A 20,710-nucleotide genomic window follows, 5' to 3' on the forward strand; every position below is an offset into this window, starting at 1 on the left:
TGACATAACTTTTGGTGGAAGTGTCTTCCCTTTTGTTAAACAACCAAACAAGCTATCATATGAATCTTTTCAAAAACTTTTAGATCTTGCAAAAACTTTTCGTCCTTAAAATTGGGTTGATTTTGATACCACCACCATGTATAAGTTGGATTAGTTCGGAAGGAATCGTTATATTTGCATTTCTTTTGAAGGAAAATGTACAAGTTTGAATCCCTAATTTGTATCCCACTATCCCAAATATATTAAATACGGGAATTTAATTTTGATGCACCGATTATGCAAAACATTTTATACAATGATTTAATTTAACTTATGTTTTTAAATAACTTTTAAATAATAAGATTGAAGTTAATTACCTTTGCTTATATGATAATACACGATTAATACTGTCTGAGTAAAACCGATGCTATATGAAAATTAAATTCTTAAAACAATACATTAACAAACTTCTAAATTAGTCATGTAATTGCCTTGCTTACATCATAAGCAATTATAATTGTTTAGACATCAAAGCATTGCCGTTTTATTTATTTAGCCATGTAAAAGGTGTAATTACTTGTACCAAATGTGATTATAAGATCTTACAAAGGATTAAGTTATCCTAATCATCAGCTACATATAATCGTTTGGTTTAGTGTGATAAGCAATAAGCAATTGATTAATAAAAGGCGCATGTTCATAAATTTGAATTTATCGGCTAACTTTGTAAATGGAATTTTGCTATATTAGCTTTACATGGCAAGTAAACATTTAATTTAGTCTCTGTCTATTCTTTCAAAAGACAAGGCGATTTTCATCCAAAAAAAAAAAAAAACATTTCAGCCTCTAACAAAGATAATACGATTCTTCTGTTAAAAAAAATGTTAAATAGTAATAGAAATTAATATTGTAAGACTTTTATTTGTAATTTTTGGGAGTTTTAAACTCCTCACAATTTTTTTTTTCTACAATAAGACTAGCTACCATTATCACTATCAAGTCTTTCTCTTCGTTATCATTATAATTTCTATCTATACTATTTCAATTATGCAATCATATCTTGTCATCGTCATTATCTCTTCTACTATGGTCAATACCAACAACAACACCATCAACATCCCCATTCTCTTCTCTCATTTCTTGTCGATGCTATTTTTCCTTTTTGATAGGTTTTAGTATTGTAATTACTTTTTCTTCTTGTGATGTCACTTTTTGCAATGATCTTTCTCCACTTAACTATTACTAATAAAAAAAATTTTAAAAATAAATTTATTAATAATTTGTGGGAATTTACAATTTCTACAAATTACAAATAAAATTTCTACAAAACTAATTTTTGTTACTATTTAATGAATTTTTTTTAATAGAAGAATCGTATTATCAGGAGCTATAGTGTCCCTTTTTTTCTTTTTTTTATAAGAATCACTTTGTCCTTCAAAAGAATAGATAAGAACCAACTTAAATGTTTACTCTTATATGGCTATTGTTTTCTCTAAAATTTGATTGCAATAACATTCTCATCCATTGGCTTATAATGGGCGCAATCCGTCAATTATGGCTTCAGTCTTAAGTGCTTGATACACAATCCTTACCATTCTATACATTAATATCTAAATGTATTAAAATAAAGAAAAGGGGGGGGGGGGGGGGGGAAGAAAATGACAATAAAAAATGAAGGTAGTACTTATACAGCTGGTGCGTGTTTGGATTTTGGTGGCACCGTAAGTCAATGGCACACAATGGCATATGTTAGTGTCTTACAATCTTGACAGTTGACAATCGGATGTTGAATCTTGTCTTCAACACCACATGGTAGGGTAAGATTGTTAATTAGCTAAGGTTGCAAAATTGCTTCAAGATAACCAAGATAAGAAACCCGTTAGTATTTCGGTTAAGGTTGCTATTATCCTTTGTATTTATTCTCACTTTAAATGCATTTTTTTTCTTTCTTTTCTTTTTCTTTATTGGTCAATCACAATGCTTATATTCTTAATTAATACAAAATAAGATTTTAGTCAGAGGATAATTCATCTTTTCATGATTCTTTTTTTAAAAATAAAATCAAGACTGTTAAAGAGAAGTATATGAAAGATGACATAAGGCTTCCATGGGAACTTGGCATTCTTTGTTTGTCTATTTAGAATGATAAAGTCAATCAAATCTTAGCATTCATTTATGAGGATAAATAGAGGATCTGAAACTCATAGGCTATCTCCCTGAACATTGAACAAAGTAGTGCACCAAAGTAATGTTAATTGCACTGTATTCTTCATATGTGGAATCTACCACCAATGGATCATAGACCCTGATAATTAATTACCACAATTCTACATCTTCAAGTGGCCACTAGCCTCTAGTTAAGCTTTCAGCCAAAAAGAAATGAACTGGAGAACAAAATCCATAAGTTACAGTCAAAGTAAAACCATTACTCATCTTGAATGGGCACATTTTAGACCAAGCATGGCATAGAAACAAGAACTACAGCAGAAACTCCAGAAAATAAATGTCGAAATAGCTACCGGTCGCCATGATTTGGTGTCTGGGCGTCGGGTCTCAATGGAAGTACGGATCACGTGCCGAGAAGGAGCATTCTTGCCGACTAACACTTCTATACAATTCCTAGTCTGGTCCTTGTTTTTCTCATTTTATGGAGAAATGCCCACAATCTCTGATAGGCGGATTCATGCATGCGGTTGATTATGACTAAGATTCATACCTGTAACGGGAATCTACAGGGAGGATTATCAGGAGAGGCAGCTCTTTCAAATAGGAAGCTGGTAACTCCATAAGCATTATTAGTTCATTGGTTAAAATGTCAGTGGCTGCTTTTCTCGTTCCTAGACTTTGAAGCAGCCCATTTAAAGTAACCACAGTTTGCTTCCGGGTTAGACGAAGGCCCCTGTAAGAAGAAACACATGTTAATATTAACACAAGTCTGAATTGGCAGAAAAGATGCATGATTTGCAGCAGAAGCATGATATTCAAAACCACTACGGAGGTGAATTACCTCAGCACGGGAACAAACGTAAAACCGGCGTCCACAATTGGGTCCTTGTTTCTTCACTACCCGAGCAACACATGGTTCCTTATGGCCCTTGCAGAGTGGTATACTGTTCTGCATCAATTGATGTATTCTTTGCCATTCCAGTGAAGCCATATTACTCTTTTCTTTCTTTATAGAACTCTCAGTTAGTTTAGCTAAATTCAGATCACATGCATCAGTATCCAAGCTACATTGCTTGGGACTGTCACTATTATCACACACCGACTGAGTTTCAAGTTCGCAAGGGTCAGGTTGTGAGGTTTCTGTCTTATTATCTAAATTATCAGTACAAGAGTCATTGGCACCATTTTCAATATTTGAACTTTTCTTGAAAAATGACATGAGGGAGAGCTGGGACCATTGATTTCTAGCCTTTTTCTTGGATACATTGCACTGCATGGTTATTGATTTTGTATATTCACTTCCTGATTTTGAAACAGCCTCCTGAGAAGAACTTCCACAAGTATCGTTGAACTCCAAAATGCTACCTTCAGAACCCTGGCTTGGAGGATAATTATTATTATCACATGGAAACATGGCAGGCAAACCAGTTTTTTCGACTGGTTCTTCGATGCCCTCAGAAACTTGTCTTTTCATCAAAACTGACACTGGAAACAAGAAAAAGGCTCAGAAACAACAAAACATTAAATTCTTCTTTTTTTATTTAAATGTCATTCATGTTTATACCTATAGTTTGCTGTAAGCCATGAACCATGGGAACATATCTAGAAGATAAAGAGGGAGTACTATGTAAAGAGACATCAGGAATATCAACTAAAGTCATAAAAACTGGGGCATGATCAGATCCTTCCAGCTTGATGCTCCGTCCTCCTTTCCATCTGTGTGCACTGAGCATATCATAAGGTTAAAACTTATATTCTAGTGTCAAGAAAGGCATACAGCACTAATCTTGATCATATGATACAGTACTGCTAAAGAACCACATAAGTGGGAAGAAGATGCACAAATATATGTCAACTAAACAAAAGAAACACAACTTGCAAAAGGAAGGAGATGATATTTGCAGCTCCCATGTACATAACAAAGGGCATGTTATGGTAGTACCAAATATTTAAAATTATTTTCCAAAATAACTCAGAATAAATAGCTTACAACTTACATCATATGCAATGCATGCATATTACCTTAGTATGCTTTCAGGTTTAGCCCGTTTATACTGTGTCAAAATGTCACACTCCTGAACATGGCATCTTACAAAGCTATGGCATTGCATGTCACCTGATTCATGTAAGCATGAACCAGCACAAAGAATATGGTCAATTCTACTGCCGAAGTTGAATACTTCAGCACCTGTACTTTGCGACCAGCATGTATATGCTTCCCTTCTGCATAAAATATCGAAACATAAAAATTGACCAACAGTTTTGGCACCACTGACATCGAACAATAAATGTAGCTCAAGCACCATACTTATCAGGATGCTTTGTTCTGAAGACATCAGAAAATTGGCCTCCATTTTCAAGTAATATTGATCTGAACCATCTTCTAAACCTACACAAAATTCAGGTGAAGAAATGATTCGCAGCATATTACTGATATTTAGAAGTAGTGAAGTACTTCATATATAACTCTGGCATTCAGCTTACTCATTATTGTCAAACTCAGGTCCTGCATCACATCGATCAATTGCAGATGGCGCGATGTTGAGATCACCAACAACAATTATTCTCCTTCCCATATGCAGAAGAGACTCCCATCTTTTCTAATAGAGAAACTATAAATATCAATGAAACAGAACAAGATAAACACTAAAACATAGAAAATCCTCGGCTCTTCAAAACAAAGAAACAGAGGAAACAAAATTGAGTACAAACGTTGATATTAACATATCCAAATTTTTTAAAACTAAATACAGTTTCCTAAGAATAATTTACAAGCCAGCATACACCAAAAAAAACAAAGAGAAACTACCAGATTTAATTTCAGTCGGGTTTATGCTAAATATATGAGAGGCAAATGGTTTTATGATCACCATTTTACAGTTGAATAAGCTAATTCAAATTTCACCAATTAGTTTGGATTGGAGAATCCCGAACGTTGTTCCCAAATTATACACTAGTCATATAATTAATTTGTTCCGAAACCATATTAACATTTTAAATACCTGTAATATCTGGTAAAATTTTTGTTTAAACTGAATCCTTTCTTCGTCATCACCTCCGGCTCTTGGTCCATACACATTGAAAAGAACTGGACAGAACAAATATAAATTCATGCTAAAATTGTAACCGGGTAAACAAGGGAGCGAGCTTTCTGTTCTAATTATTTCAATAAGCATATGTACACAGGACACTCACCAAAGTGATCGTGATCAGTGATAACGCATCGCCCTTCGCTATCAACACTAAGAAGCTCATCTTGTGAAAATTCCTCAATATCTTCCGCTAGGAAAGGTAATTCGACTTTGCAAGCTTCGGAATTTCCCATAAGACCAGTAAAGCCTTCTTCTGCTGATACTGGCAAGGCTACTTCACCACTTGCAAATGCCAACTTCACACGACAAAATGTGATGACACCTACACAACACAATCAACAGAATTCACTGCTTTAAAGGAAGAATGCTATTCCAAAAACTCCTCATGATGAACAGTACTAAGGCATCTTTGTAAAAAATAGTATTCTTGAGAATAAAACTACTCTAAGCTTTTGCTTTTTTATTACAAGCCATTTCAAACTCAAAAACATATGCTCATTCAAACACACAATGCAAGCAAATCAATTTTTCAACCAATCAACAAAAGAGGTTAACTTTTACAACTATAACATTACAAAGGATTTTGAAGTTGTATACTTTGATTACGGTCGCATTTGTTTCTCACTTTCAAAAAATGTCATTTTTATTTCTCAACACAGTTGACAAAGCTGAAAAATAGTTTTTTCTTATTAGAAGCTACTCTAAAATTTGATTGTTCTTCCAACTCTCATTGTTTTACAAAATTCGTACAAATATTTAAAAGATAAACAAAAAATTCCACTCGCCCTAAGCAAGTATAGATTGGGGAATGCGATTTGAGAGTTTTGATTTGCATGGAAAGTGTGAAGGGCAAAGGAAGAGTGTTGCGAAGAGGTTGGTTACCGGAATAGCCGGTACGGCCTTTCTGGGAGGAGCGGGAGCAGGAGAAGAAGGATTCATAACCGGGGGCCATGACGAGATCGGCGGTGAGTTCTTGACGGCGGAGCTTCGTCTCCTGGAAGCAAATGATGTCGGCGTCGAAAGAGTTGAGAAGATTCCGAAGAGAACCGAACTGCGCTACGCGCTGCCGAAGGCCGTTCACGTTGTACGTCACTATCTTCATTCTCTCTCTCTCTTCGCGCCTTCCTTTCGCGGTTCTGCTCAGCTCGCAGCGTGGCCGGTGTGTTCTTAACGGGGTTAATATTGTAATTAGCCCATGATAGATTTTTTTTATTAGTTGTCGATATTATTCCCTAATCCTATCGGTTCAGAATTAATTTATGGTAAATCTAAATTCTATTTAAAAATTTGTCATTGCTCCATAAATCATTATTTATACAAGACAAAATTTAAATTTTGATATTTATTTAAGTAAATAAATGAACGACCAATCTAAATAGGTTAGTCACAAAAAAAAAATCTAAATAGGTTAATTTATCAGAGTTTAGTGGGAGTACATACTCCGTACTCTGTACAATTTTAAAAATCGAAGATAAGCGGCAGAATGAGTGGGGAAGAGACTTTGAGAGTGAAACACGACGAGACAGCCGATAATGTCGGCGGAAGAGATAAGGGGGAGAGATTGCATCAAGGAAAAGGAAGATCATATTTCGGGAGGGGTTTCTAAACCTTTGAAGGTTTCTTTTAAGGATAAAGTTGTGGATTCTAAGATTGTTAAAACTTTTTCACTTGGTAGTTTTTAGAAAGTAAGGAGATCTCTTGCATGTTTACCCAAGAAACTAAGAATTGTTTGGCAGAACCTTATAAGAATGCTATAGTGATTAAGATGCTAGGTAAACATTATAGCTACACTGCATTGTCTCATAAACTCCGAACGGTATGGCGGATTAAGGAAGGTTTTGATTTATTAGACGTGGAGTTTGACTACTTTCTTGTGAAGTTTAATGTGGCTGAGGAGCGAGAAAAGGTTCTCTTAGGAGGTCCATGGATGATTGAGGAAAATTGTGACAGTGAAGTCTTGGGATCAAGATTTTAGATCAAGTGAAAACTGTTTTGGAGCAACTTTAGTGCGGATTAGAATTTTCGACTTACCAATTTGGTGCTACCAAGAAAATGCAATGCTCCGTATTACGGCTGCAGTTGGCATTCCCGTCAAGGTTGATTTGGCAACAAAATTAGCTGAAAGAGAACGATATGCTCGAGCCTGTGTTCAGATAGATTTAGGAATTCTAGTGACTAAGAATTCTAGTGACTAAGAAGATTCTTGTTGAAGGTGTTGAATATGAGGTTGAATATGAAAGTCTTCACCTTATTTGTGACTCCTGTCTCAAGTTTGGTCATGATATGAAGGTGTGCAAGACTGACAGCAATACGATAGGAGGAACTAATGCCAAGGTAGTCGGCAATGTAGCAAAGCAGCCAAAAAATTCAAATTCAAAAAATCCAGTGCATGTGAAAAAGGCAAGTTTTAATTTTGGCAAGATTCTTTGAGATGAGACTGTAAATGTTGCTGTTCCAGATTTGGTGGAGAGTAATTTGCATGTTGTTCATGTAGACCATGCACAACATGAGGATTTGGAAGGCTGGACTCAAGTGATTAGGAAAGGAAAGTATAAAATGGGTCAAAAGCCTTCTCCTAGCACCCATCAAGTCCAACCAAAAGCAAAGAAGACTCCTAATAAGGCTACCAATACTTGGACAAGACCTAATCACCAACGTACAACACATGCTACTGGATCCAAAGTAAAATTAAGCAGGGGCATCAATATTGAAAAACCGGTTAGTGTGGCTTCTTCGGAAACCCGGCACAATGTTCATCATCAGTAGCAAGCTGAGACAACAAATAGCACTGTGCGAAAGTGTCCTCACCCAAACTCTTTGCAGAATTTACCAGTAGATAAGGATGGAGCATCGACGACGGGTGTGGCGCAAGTTTCGACGGAGAAAATTATGCTGCAACTTGAGAGTCTATTAAAGGCGGGATCGTCGAAGACAGGGACATCATGTTAAGTCTCGGGTTTGTTATTGGAGCTCCCTTTTTGCTGTTTTTTATGGTTAGTTTCAATATCATAGCCTGGAATGTGAGGGGTGCATATAACAAGATGGCCCGTGTGCATTGCAAAAATTTGGTGAGAATATATAAACCATCTTTCTTCTTTCTCTTTGAAACTCATACCATGTTTAATAATTTGAAGAATTTTTGGGATAAGTTAGGTTTTCATTGTGTTGGTATTGAGGAAGCAGTAGGACACATGGGTGGCATTTGGTTTCTATCTTCTATTGCTAATGCTTCTTGTGTGGTTATTGACCAAATTGACCAATGTATCACAGTGAAAGTGAGTGTGAGTAACTTAGTTTGGCTTTGTAGTGCAGTGTATGAGAGTCCTCAATTCGAAAAAAGAAGTATGCTTTGGGATCATTTGCGTTCTACTAATTCAGGCCATAATTGACCGTGGATGGTCGTTGGTGATTTTAATGAGATTGTGGCGCCAGACGAGAGTACAAGTGCTTATTTTTCTTCTCACAGAGCTAGTCTATTAGCTACTACTCTAGATGACTGTGAGCTCTTTGATCTTAAAATAACTGGTAGGAGATATACTTGGTATAAAGCAGTTCAGGCTGGCAAGGACTTGGCTAAAAAGTTGGATAGAGCTCTAGTTAATGAGGCGTGGATGACAATATTTTCTGAGGTTTATTCTGAAATTCTTAGCAGGTTTCATTCTGATCATTGTCCTATTTTAGTTCGTTGTCATGGTGGCCGCAGAGTGAAAGGTTCTCGTCCTTTTAGGTTCCAAACTGCATGGGCAACACATCCTTCTTATAAACATGTTATTAATAAGGCTTGGAATCAAGAGTTTGGAGGCGTTACTGAAAGGCTTAAGATGGTTCAACAGGCTTCTTTGGATTTTAACTCAAAGATTTTTGGAAATATTTTTGTGCGAAAAAGTAACCTGGAATATCATATTGATCTGATTCAACGGCGTTTGGAGATTACCAATGTGTTGTCTCTTAGAATTAAAAAAGGTGAATTAAGGGAAGATTATAATAGGCTTTTATTGCAAGAGGAACTTTTTTGGTACCAAAAATCTAGAGAGCAGTGGGTCAAGTATGGGGATAGAAACACTAAATTATTTCATCTTCAGACTTTGGTGCGTAGAAACCATAATAGAGTACATGGATTATATGTTAGAGATGGGTCTTGGTCTACTGATCCAGATATTCTCCAGGAAGAAGCCCTCTCTTTTTACAAGAATCTATTTGGTACAACGGAAGAGGTTGAGGTTGATTGTTTAGGGAATGTTCCGATGCCCACTCTAAGCACCAAGGCTTGTGCTAGGTTAATTGACCCTTTCTCTTTTGCAGAAGTCAAGTCAACAGTATTCAGTATAAGCCTTTTAAGACTCCTGGTCCAAATGGTTTTCAAGCTTATTTTTTTTAAAGAATATTGGGAGATAGTAGGCACTGAGATTTGAAATATTATTCGGAGCACTTTTTGGGGAGAGTACTTAAATCCTAGCATCATGGAAACTCTGATTGTGCTTATTAAACCCTACTTTTATGAAGGATTTCAGGCCTATTAGCTTGTGTAATGTTGTTTATAAAATTATCACCAAAGTATTGACTAATCGGCTTCGGCCTTTTCTTCCAGATATTGTTAGTCCTTTACAAGGAGGTTTTATTCCAGGTCGTGGTGCTCCTGATAATATTATTGTGGCCCAAGAAATTTTGAATTTCATGAAGCATACAAAATTCAAGAAAGGTACTCTTACTTTTAAAATTGATCTTGAAAAAGCTTATAATAGGGTAGATTGGAGGATTTTGGAGAGTACTCTCACTGCTTTTGGTTTTCCTATCATCACTGTTAATTTGATTATAAATTGTGTCCGTGCATCATCTCTTTCTATTATGTGGAATGGGAATAGATTGGATAGTTTTACTCCTAGAAGGGAGGCTTAAACAGGGCGATCCAATGTCTCATTACTTATTTGTGCTTTGTATGGAAAGACTTGCTTGCTATATATCTCATAAGGTGGTCGAGGGTGTGTGAAAACCAGTTTCTGTCACTAGGGGTGGCCCAAAATTTTCTCATTTGATGTCTGCAAACGATCTCTTACTTTTTTGTCAGGCTACAAAGAGTCAGGTCCAAATGGTTATGCATTCTCTTAATATTTTTTGCAAGGCATCTGGCATGAAAGTGAATCTTGAAAAGTCTAAAACTTTTTGTTCTAAAAATGTGACTGCTCGGAAAAGAGATATTTTTACTAGTGTTTCTTCAATACATTTTGCTTTGGACTTAGGAAGATATTGATGAGCGGATAATTTATACGCTTTTTGGCATTGTTTTTAGATAGTTTTTAGTATAATCTAGCTACTTTTAGGGATGTTTTCATTAGTTTTTATGCTAAATTCACATTTCTGGACTTTACTATGAGTTTGTGTGTTTTTCTGTGATTTCAGGTAATTTCTGGCTGAAATTGAGGGGCCTGAGCAAAACTCGGATAAAAGGCTGACAAAGGACTGCTGATGCTGTTGGAATCTGACTTCCCTGCACTCGAAATGGATTTTCTAGAACTACAGAACTCCAAATGGCGCGCTCTCAACGGCATATAATAGTCCATACTTTATTCGTGATTAGACGACATAAATTGGCGCTCAACGCCAGTTCCATGCTGCATTCTGGAGTCAAACGCCAAAAACACGTCACGAACCAGAGTTGAACGCCAGAAACACATTACAACTTGGCGTTCAACTCCAAAAGAAGCTTCTGCACGTGTAAAGCTCAAGCTCAGCCCAAGCACACACCAAGTGGGCCCCGGAAGTGGATTTCTGCATCAATTACTTACTTCTGTAAACCCTAGTAGCTAGTTTAGTATAAATAGGACATTTTACTATTGTATTTAGAGTCTTTTGACAATATAACCTTTGACCATTCGGTCTTTTGATTAAGTTTGGGGGCTAGCCATTCGGCCATGCCTGGACCTTCATCACTTATGTATTTTCAACGGTGAAGTTTTTACACACCATAGATTAAGGGTGTGGAGCTCTGTTGTACCTCAAGTTTTAATGCAATTACTACTACTTTCTATTCAATTCAGCTATTCCTATTCTAAGATATTCGTTGCACTTCAACATGATGAATGTGATGATCCGTGACGACTCATCATCATTCTCACCTATGAACGCGTGACTGACAACCACTTCCGTTCTACCTCAGACCGAACGCATATCTATTGGATTCCTTAATCAGAATCTTCGTGGTATAAGCTAGATTGATGGCGGCATTCATGAGAATCCATAAAGTCTAAACCTTGTCTGTGGTATTCCGAGTAGGATTCAGGGATTGAATGACTGTGACGAGCTTCAAACTCGCGATTGTTGGGCATGATGACAAACGCAAAAGAATCAAGGGATTCTATTCCAACATGATCGAGAACCGACAGATGATTAGCCGTGCCGTGACAGAGCATTTGGACCTTTTTCACTGAGAGGATGGGATGTAGCCATTGACAACGGTGATGCCCTACATACAGCTTACCATGGAAAGGAATAAGAAGGATTGAAGGAAGGCAGTAGGAAAGCAGAGATCCAACAGGGACAAGCATCTCTATACACTTATCTGATATTTCCACCATTGAATTACATGAGTAACTCTATCTTTATTTTCTGCTTTATTTATTATTCGAAAACTCCATAACATTTACTATCCGCCTAACTGAGATTTACAAGATGACTATCGCTTGCTTCATACCAACAATCTCCGTGGGATCGACCCTTACTCACGTAAGGTATTACTTGGACGACCCAGTGCACTTGCTGGTTAGTTGTCCGGAGTTGTGACTAAGTGTGATTCACGTTTGAGAGCGCTACCAAGTTTTTGGCACCATTGTTGATGATCACAATTTTGTGCACCAAGTTTTTGGCGCCGTTGTCGGGGATTGTTCGAGTTTGGACAACTGACGGTTCATCTTGTTGCTAAGATTAGGTAATTTTCTTTTTGTTTTATTTTCAAAAAAAATTTCAAAAAAAAATCTTTCAAAAAATTTTTACTTTTGTTTTGGAAAATTATTCTAAATTTTTAAGAATGAATTATAGAGTTTCACAGTAACATGTTGAAGCCTGGTTGGCTGTAAAGCCATGTCCAAATTCTTTTGGACTGATGTTTCCAACCATCATCATAGAGGCAAGTTAATTGAAATATCAGCTGTTGTATGCCTGATTTATATCCTAAAGCTGGCTGGCTATTAAGCTATGCCCAACCCTTAGATCGGAGCTTTAAGCTAACATTGAAAGATTCCTGGAATTCTTCTTAGAAATTTTGAATTTCTTATTCTCTTTTTCCTATATGTTTTTCGAAAAATAAAATAAAAATTATAAAATCATAAAAATCAAAAATATTTTGTGTTTCTTGTTTGAGTCTTGAGTCAATTTTTTAAGTTTGGTGTCAATTGCATGTTTTTTTTTAATTATTATTATGCATTTTTCGAAAATTCATGCATTCATAGTGTTCTTCATGATCTTCAAGTTGTTCTTGGTAAGTCTTCTTATTTGATCTTTAAATTTTCTTGTTTTGTGTTGTATGATATTTTTCATGTGCATTTTTGCATTCATAGTGTCTAAGCATTAAAGATTTCTAAGTTTGGTGTCTTGCATGTTTTCTTTGCATCAAAAATTTTTTCAAAAATATGTTCTTAATGTTCATCATGATCTTCAAAGTCTTCTTGGTGTTCATCTTGACATTCATAGTGTTCTTGCATGCATCATTGGTTTTGATCCAAAATTTTTATGTTTTGGGTCATAATTGTGTTTATGTTTTGGGTCATAATTGTGTTTTTCTCTCTCATCATTAAAAATTCAAAAATAAAAAAATTATCTTTTTCTTATTTTTCTCATAAATTTCAAAAATTTGAGTTGACTTAGTCAAAATTTTTTAAAATAAGTTATTTCTTGTAAGTCAAGTCAAATTTTCAATTTTAAAAATCTTATCTTTTTAAAACTTTTTCAAAATTCAAATCTTTTTTCATTTTTCTTTCATGATTTTCGAAAATTTCAAAAATTATTTTCAAAATCTTTTCTTAATTTTATTTCAAAATTTTCAAAACTTAACTAACAAGTAATGTAATTGGTTCAAAAATTTGAAGTTTGTTACTTTCTTATTAAGAGAGGTTCAATCTTTAAATTCTAGAATCTTATCTTTTAGTTTTTTGTTAGTTAAGTAATTAATTTTAATTTTAAAAAATTAAATCTTTCTTATCTTATCTTTTATATCATATCTTTTTCAAAATTTTATCTTTTTCAAAAATTTAATTTTAAAATATCTTTTCTAACTTCTTATCTTCTTATCTTTTCAAATTTGATTTTCAACTCTTTTTTTCAACTAATTATTTGACTTTTTGTTTGTTTCTTATCTTTTTCAAAACCACCTAACAACTTTTCTCTCTCTAATTTTCGAAAATACCTCCCTCTTTTTCAAAAATTCTTTTTTTAATTAATTAATTGTTTTAAATTTTAATTTTAATTTTATTTCTTATCTTTATTTTCGAAAATCATTTAACTTCTTTTCAAAATTTATTTTCGAAAATTTCTCCCTCTCTCATCTTATTCTATTTATTCATTCATTTACTAACACTTCTCTTCATCTCAAATCATTGCCCTTATCCTCACCCTTGTGTTTGGATTCTCCTTTCTTTATCCCCTTTCTTCTTCTACTAATAATAAGGAACCTCTTTACTGTGACATAGAGGATTCCTCTTCTTTTTCTGTTCTCTTCTCTTTCATATGAGCAGGAACAAGGAAAAAGACATTCTTGTTGAAGCTGATCCAGAACCTGAAAGAACTCTGAAGAGGAAACTAAGAGAAGCTAAATTACAATAATCCAGAGACAACCTTGCTGAAATTTTCGAACAATAAAAGGAGATGGCAGTCGAACCCAACAACAATAATGGAAGAAGGATGCTTGGTGATTATACTGCACCTACTTCCAAGTTTGATGGAAGAAGCATCTCAATTCCTGCCATTGGAGCAAACAATTTTGAGCTAAAACCTCAATTAGTTGCTCTAATGCAACAGAGCTGCAAGTTTCATGGACTTCCATCAGAAGATCTCTACCGGTTCTTAACTGAGTTCTTGCAGATCTGTGAGACTATTAAGACTAATGGAGTAGATCCTGAAGTCTACAGACTCATGCTTTTCCCTTTTGCTGTAAGAGACAGAGCTAGAGCATTGTTCAACTCTCAACCTAAAGATAGCCTGGACTCCTGGGATAAGCTGGTCACGGCCTTCTTGGCTAAGTTCTTTCCTCCTCAAAAGCTGAGCAAGCTTAGAGTGGATGTTCAGACCTTCAAACAAAAAGATAGTGAATCCCTCTATGAAGCTTGGGAAAGATACAAACAGATGACCAAAAGATGTCCTTCTGACATGTTTTCAAAATGGACCATGATAGATACATTCTATTATGGTCTATCTGAGTTCTCTAAGATGTCACTGGACCATTCTGCAGGTGGATCCATTCACCTAAAGAAAATGCCTGCAGAGGCTCAAGAACTTATTGACATAGTTGCAATTAACCAATTCATGTACACTTCTGAGAGGAATTCCGTGAACAATGGGATGCCTCAGAGGAAGGGAGTTCTTGAAATTGATGCTCTAAATGTCATATTGGCTCAGAATAAAATGTTGACTCAGCAAGTCAACATGATTTCTCAAAGTTTGAATGGATGGCAAAATGCATCCAACAGTACTAAAGAGGCATCTTCTGAAGAAGAAGCTTATGATCCTGAGAACCCTGCAATAGCAGAGGTAAATTATATGGGTGAACCTTATGGAAACACCTATAATTCATCATGGAGAAATCATCCAAATTTCTTATAGAAGGATCAACAAAAGCCTCAACAAGGCTTTAATAATGGTGGAAGAAATAGGCTCAGCAATATCAAGCCTTATCCATCATCTTCTCAGCAACAGACAGAGAATTATGAACAGAGTACCTCTAACTTAGCAAATTTAGTCTCTGATCTATCTAAGGCCACTTTAAGTTTCATGAATGAAACAAGGTCCTCCATCAGAAATCTGGAGGCACAAGTGGGCCAGCTGAGTAAGAAAATCACTGAAACTCCTCCTAATACTCTCCCAAGCAATACTGAAGAGAATCCAAAAAGAGAGTGCAAGGCCATTGATATAATCAACATGGCCGAACCTAGAGAGGAAGGAGAGGACGTGAATCCCAATGAGGAATACCTCATGGGACGTCTCTCAAGCAAGAAGGAGTTCCCTAGTGGGGACCCAAGGGAATCTGAGGCTCATATAGAGACTATAGAGATCCCATTAAACCTCTTTTTGCCATTCATGAGCTCTGAAGACTATTCTTCCTCTGAAGAGGATGAAGATGTAACTGGAGAGCAAGTTGCTCAATATCTATGAGCTATCATGAAGCTGAATGCCAAGTTATTTGGTAATGAGACTTGGGAAGGTGAACCTCCCTTGCTCATCAGTGAACTAGATACATGGGTTCAGCAAACGTTACCTCAAAAGAGACAAGATCCTAGCAAATTCTTAATACCATGTACCATAGGCACCATGACCTTTGAAAAGGCTCTGTGTGACCTGGGGTCAAGCATAAATCTTATGCTACTCTCTGTAATGGAGAAGTTGGGGATCATTGAGGTACAACCTGCCATATTTTCATTACAATTGGCAGACAAGTCAGTAAGACAAGCTTATGGATTGGTAGAGGATGTGTTGGTAAAGGTTGAAGGCCTTTACATCCCTGCTGATTTCATAATCTTAGACACTAGGAAGGAGGAGGATGAATGCATCATCCTTTGAAGACCTTTCCTAGCCACAGCAGGAGCTGTGATAGATGTTAACAGAGAAGAATTAATCCTTCAATTGAATGGGGACTACCTTGTGTTTAAGGCTCAAGGATCTTCTTCTTTAACAATGGAGAGGAAGCATGAAAAGCTTCTCTCAGTACAGAGTCAAACAAAGCCCCCACAATCAAACTCTAAGTTTGGTGTTGAATCCCCACATCCAAACTCTAAGTTTGGTGTTGTGAGTCTACAACATTGACCTGATCACCTGTGAGGCTCCATGAGAGCCCACTGTCAAGCTATTGACATTAAAGAAGCGCTTATTGGGAGGCAACCCAATTTTTATTTATCTAATTTTATTTTATTTTCATTGTTCTTTTATGTTTTATTAGGTTCATGATCATGTGGAGTCACGAAAAAATATTAAAATTAAAAACAGAATCAAAAACAGCAGAAGAAAAATCACACCTTGGAGGAAGGACTTACTGGCGTTTAAACGCCAGTAAGGAGCATCTGGCTGGCGTTCAACGCCAGAACAGAGCATGGATCTGGCGTTGAACGCCAGAAACAAGCAGCATCCTGGTGTTTGAACGCCAGGAATATACCCTGAGGAGAGCTGGCGCTGAACGCCAGAAACAAGCATGGAACTGGCGTTCAACGCTAGAAACATGCTGCAGTTGGGCGTTGAACGCCCAACATAAGCATCACTTCGGCGTTTAAATGTCAGAATTGTATGCAAAGGCATTTTACATGCCTAATTGGTGCAGGGATGTAAATCCTTGACACCTCAGGATCTGTGGACCCCACAGGATCATCTCAGGATCTGTGGACCCCACAGGATCCCCACCTACCTCAACTCACCCTCTCTCCTCTTCTTCACATTCATCCTTTCTTTCCCATAAACACTCTTCCTCAAAAACCCTTCAACAATCACCTCAATCTCTCTTCCCAATTACCCACCTTCACCACTCACATCCATCCACCCTTCCCCATAAACCTCATCTACCTTCAAAATTCAAAATCACTTTCCCACCCAACCCACCCAATATGGCCGAACCTTAACCCATCTCCCTCCACTATAAATACCCCTACATTCTTCTTCATTTTCACACAACACAACCCTCTTTTCTCCACCTTGGCCGAAACACAACCTTCTCTCCCTCTCCTCCATATCTTCTTCTTCTTCACCTATTCTTTCTTCTCTTGCTCGAGGGCGAGTATTATTTTAAGTTTGGTGTGGTAAAAGCATAGCTTTTTGTTTTTCCATAACCATTAATAGCACCTAAGGCCGGAGAAACCTTTAGAAAAAGGAAAGAGAAGACAAAAGCTTCCACCTCCGAGCCATGGGAGATGGAGAGATTCATCTCCAAAGCTCATCAAGACCACTTCTATGATGTTGTGGCCAAGAATAAGGTGATCTCTGAGGTCCCTTTCAAGCTCAAGAAAAATGAGTTCCCGGAGATCCGACATGAGATCCAAAGAAAAAGTTGGGAAGTTCTGACCAACCCTATTCAACAAGTCAGAATCTTGATGGTTCAAGAGTTCTATGCCAATGCATGGATTACTAGGAACCATGATCAAAGTATGAACCCGAATCCAAAGAACTATCTTACAATGGTTCGAGGGAAATACTTAGATTTTAGTCCGGAAAATGTGAGGTTGGCATTCAACTTGCCCATGATGCAAGGAGATGCACACCCCTACACAAGAAGGGTCAACTTTGATCAAAGGTTGGACCAAGTCCTTATGGACATATGCGTTGAAGGAGCTCAATGGAAAAGAGACTCCAAAGGTAAGCCAGTTCAATTAAGAAGACTGGACCTCAAGCCTGTGACTAGAGGATGGTTGGAGTTCATCCAACGCTCCATCATCCCCACTAGCAACCGATCTGAAGTTACTGTGGATCGAGCCATCATGATTCATAGCATCATGAATGGAGAGGAAGTAGAAGCTCATGAAGTCATCTCTCTTGAATTCTACAAAATAGCCGAAAAGCCCTCTACCTTAGCAAGGCTAGCTTTTCCTCATCTTATTTGCCATCTATGTTACTCAGCTGGAGTCATCATAGAAGGAGACATCCCCATTGAGGAGGACAAGCCCATCACTAAGAAAAGGATGGAGCAAACAAGAGAGCCCACTCATGGAACCCAAGAGACGCATGAGGAAGCTCGTCATCAAGAAATCCCGGAGATGCCTCAAGGAATGCACTTTCCTCCCAACAACTATTGGGAACAACTCAACACTTCTCTAGAAGATTTGAGTTACAATATGGATCAATTAAGGGTGGAACATCAAGAGCACTCCATCATTCTCCATGAAATTAGAGAAGATCAAAGAGCAATGAAGGAGGAGCAACAAAGGCAAGGAAGAGACATAAAAGAACTCAAGGACATCATTGGTTCTTCAAGAAGAAAGCGCCACCATCACTAAGGTGGATTCATTCCTTGTTCTTATTTCTCTGTTTTTCAATTTTTATGCTTTATGTTTATCTATGTTTTGTGTCCCTACTTCATGATCATTAGTATTTAGTAACTATGTCTTAAGGCTATGAATAATTCCATGAATCCTTCACCTATCTTAAATGAAAAATGTTTCTAATTCAAAAGAACAAGAAGTACATGAGTTTCGAATTTATCCTTTAATTTAGTTTAATTATATTGATGTGGTGACAATACTTTCTATTTTCTGAATGAATACTTGAACAGTGCATATTTTTTATCTTGTTGTTTATGAATGTTAAAATTTTTGGCTCTTGAAAGAATGATGAAAAAGAAAATTGTTATTGATTGTCTGAAAAATCATAAAATTGATTCTTAAAGCAAGAAAAAGCAGTGAAAAAAACAAAAGCTTGCGAAAAAAAAGTGCCGAAAAAAATTAGAAAGAAAAAGAAAAAGCAAGCAGAAAAAGCCAATAGCCCTTAAAACCAAAAGGCAAGGGTAAAAAGGATCCAAGGCTTTGAGCATCAATGGATAGGAGGGCCCAAGGAAATAAAATCCAGGCCTAAGCGGCTAAATCAAGCTGTCCCTAACCATGTGCTTGTGTCATGAAGGTCCAAGTAAAAAGCTTGAGACTGAGTAGTTAAAGTCGTGATCCAAAGCAAAAAGAGTGTGCTTAAGAGCTCTGGACACCTCTAACTGGGGACTCTAGCAAAGCTGAGTCACAATCTGAAAAGGTTCACCCAGTCATGTGTCTGTGGCATTTATGTATCCGGTGGTAATAATGGAAAACAAAGTGCTTAGGGCCACTGCCAAGACTCATAAAAGTAGCTGTGTTCAAGAATCAACATACTTAACTAGGAGAATCAATTAACACTATCTGAACTCTGAGTTCCTATAGAAGCCAATCATTCTGAACTTCAAAGGAAAAAGTGAGATGCTAAAACTGTTCAAAAGCAAAAAGCTACAAGTCCCGCTCATCTAATTAGAATTAATATTCATTGATATTTTGAAATTTATAGTATATTCTCTTCTTTTTATCCTAATTGATTTTCAGTTGATTGGGGACAAGCAACAATTTAAGTTTGGTGTTGTGATGAGCGGATAATTTATACGCTTTTTGGCATTGTTTTTAGATAGTTTTTAGTATAATCTAGCTACTTTTAGGGATATTTTCATTAGTTTTTATGCTAAATTCACATTTCTGGACTTTACTATGAGTTTGTGAGTTTTTTCTGTGATTTCAGGTAATTTCTGACTGAAATTGAGGGACCTGGGCAAAACTCTGATAAAAGGCTGACAAAGGACTGCTGATGCTGTTGGAATCTGACCTTCCTGCACTCAAAATGGATTTTCTGGAGCTACAGAACTCCAAATGGCGCACTCTCAACGGCGTTGGAAAGTAGACATCTAGAGATTTCTAGCAATATATAATAGTCTATACTTTATTCGTGATTAGACAACGTAAACTGGCGCTCAACGCCAGTTCCATGCTGCATTCTAGAGTCAAACGCCAGAAACACGTCACGAACCAGAGTTGAACGCCAGAAACACGTTAATACTTGGCGTTCAACTCCAAAAGAAGCCTCTGCACGTGTAAAGCTCAAGCTCAACCCAAGCACACACCAAGTGGGCCCCGGAAGTGGATTTCTGCATCAATTACTTACTTCTGTAAACCCTAGTAGCTAGTTTAGTATAAATAGGACATTTTACTATTGTATTTAGAGTCTTTTGACAATATAGCCTTTGACCATTTGGTCTTTTGATTAAGTTTGGGGGATGGCCATTCGGCCATGTCTGGACCTTCATCACTTATGTATTTTCAACGGTGGAGTTTCTACACACCATAGATTAAGGGTGTGGAGCTCTGCAGTACCTCAAGTTTTAATGCAATTACTACTACTTTCTATTCAATTCAGCTATTCCTGTTCTAAGATATTCGTTGCACTTCAACATGATGAATGTGATGATCCGTGACACTCATCATCATTCTCACATATGAACGTGTGACTGACAACCACTTCCGTTCTACCTCAGACCGAACGCATATCTCTTGGATTCCTTAATCAGAATCTTCGTGGTATAAGCTAGATTGATGGCGGCATTCATGAGAATCTGGAAAGTCTAAACCTTATCTGTGGTATTCCGAGTAGGATTCAGGGATTGAATGACTGTGACGAGCTTCAAACTCGCGATTGTTAGGCGTGATGACAAACGCAAAAGAATCAAGGGATTCTATTCCAACATGATCGAGAACCGACAGATGATTAGCCTTGCCGTGACAGAGCATTTG

At 36.9% G+C, this 20,710-nt stretch overlaps 1 protein-coding gene across 1 annotated transcript; it reads right to left on the reverse strand.

Moving 5' to 3' along the window:
* Positions 1–2,169: 2,169 nt before the first annotated feature.
* LOC112796363 (DNA-(apurinic or apyrimidinic site) endonuclease 2) lies at positions 2,170–6,427 on the reverse strand. The gene is made up of 9 exons (XM_025838786.3): positions 6,120–6,427; positions 5,341–5,559; positions 5,148–5,233; positions 4,630–4,745; positions 4,454–4,534; positions 4,168–4,368; positions 3,710–3,870; positions 2,987–3,630; positions 2,170–2,878 (listed from the first exon to the last, which is right to left on the reverse strand). Exons 1-9 carry the CDS (start codon positions 6,337–6,339, stop codon positions 2,795–2,797), a joined length of 1,812 nt encoding a protein of 603 aa, XP_025694571.1. The 5' UTR covers positions 6,340–6,427; the 3' UTR covers positions 2,170–2,794.
* Positions 6,428–20,710: the final 14,283 nt, after the last annotated feature.

This window comes from Arachis hypogaea, chromosome 1, assembly GCF_003086295.3.
Source record: "Arachis hypogaea cultivar Tifrunner chromosome 1, arahy.Tifrunner.gnm2.J5K5, whole genome shotgun sequence".
NCBI classification, from domain to species: domain Eukaryota; kingdom Viridiplantae; phylum Streptophyta; class Magnoliopsida; order Fabales; family Fabaceae; genus Arachis; species Arachis hypogaea.

Coding starts and splice junctions, on each gene's coding strand:
- LOC112796363 (XM_025838786.3), bottom strand. CDS start 6,339: ATGAAGATAGTGACGTACAACGTGAACGGCCTTCGGCAGCGCGTAGCG. Junction 5,560..6,119: donor AGGCCGTACCGGCTATTCCG/GTAACCAACCTC, acceptor TGTGTTGTGTAG/GTGTCATCACATTTTGTCGT. Junction 4,369..4,453: donor AGAACAAAGCATCCTGATAA/GTATGGTGCTTG, acceptor TATTTTATGCAG/AAGGGAAGCATATACATGCT.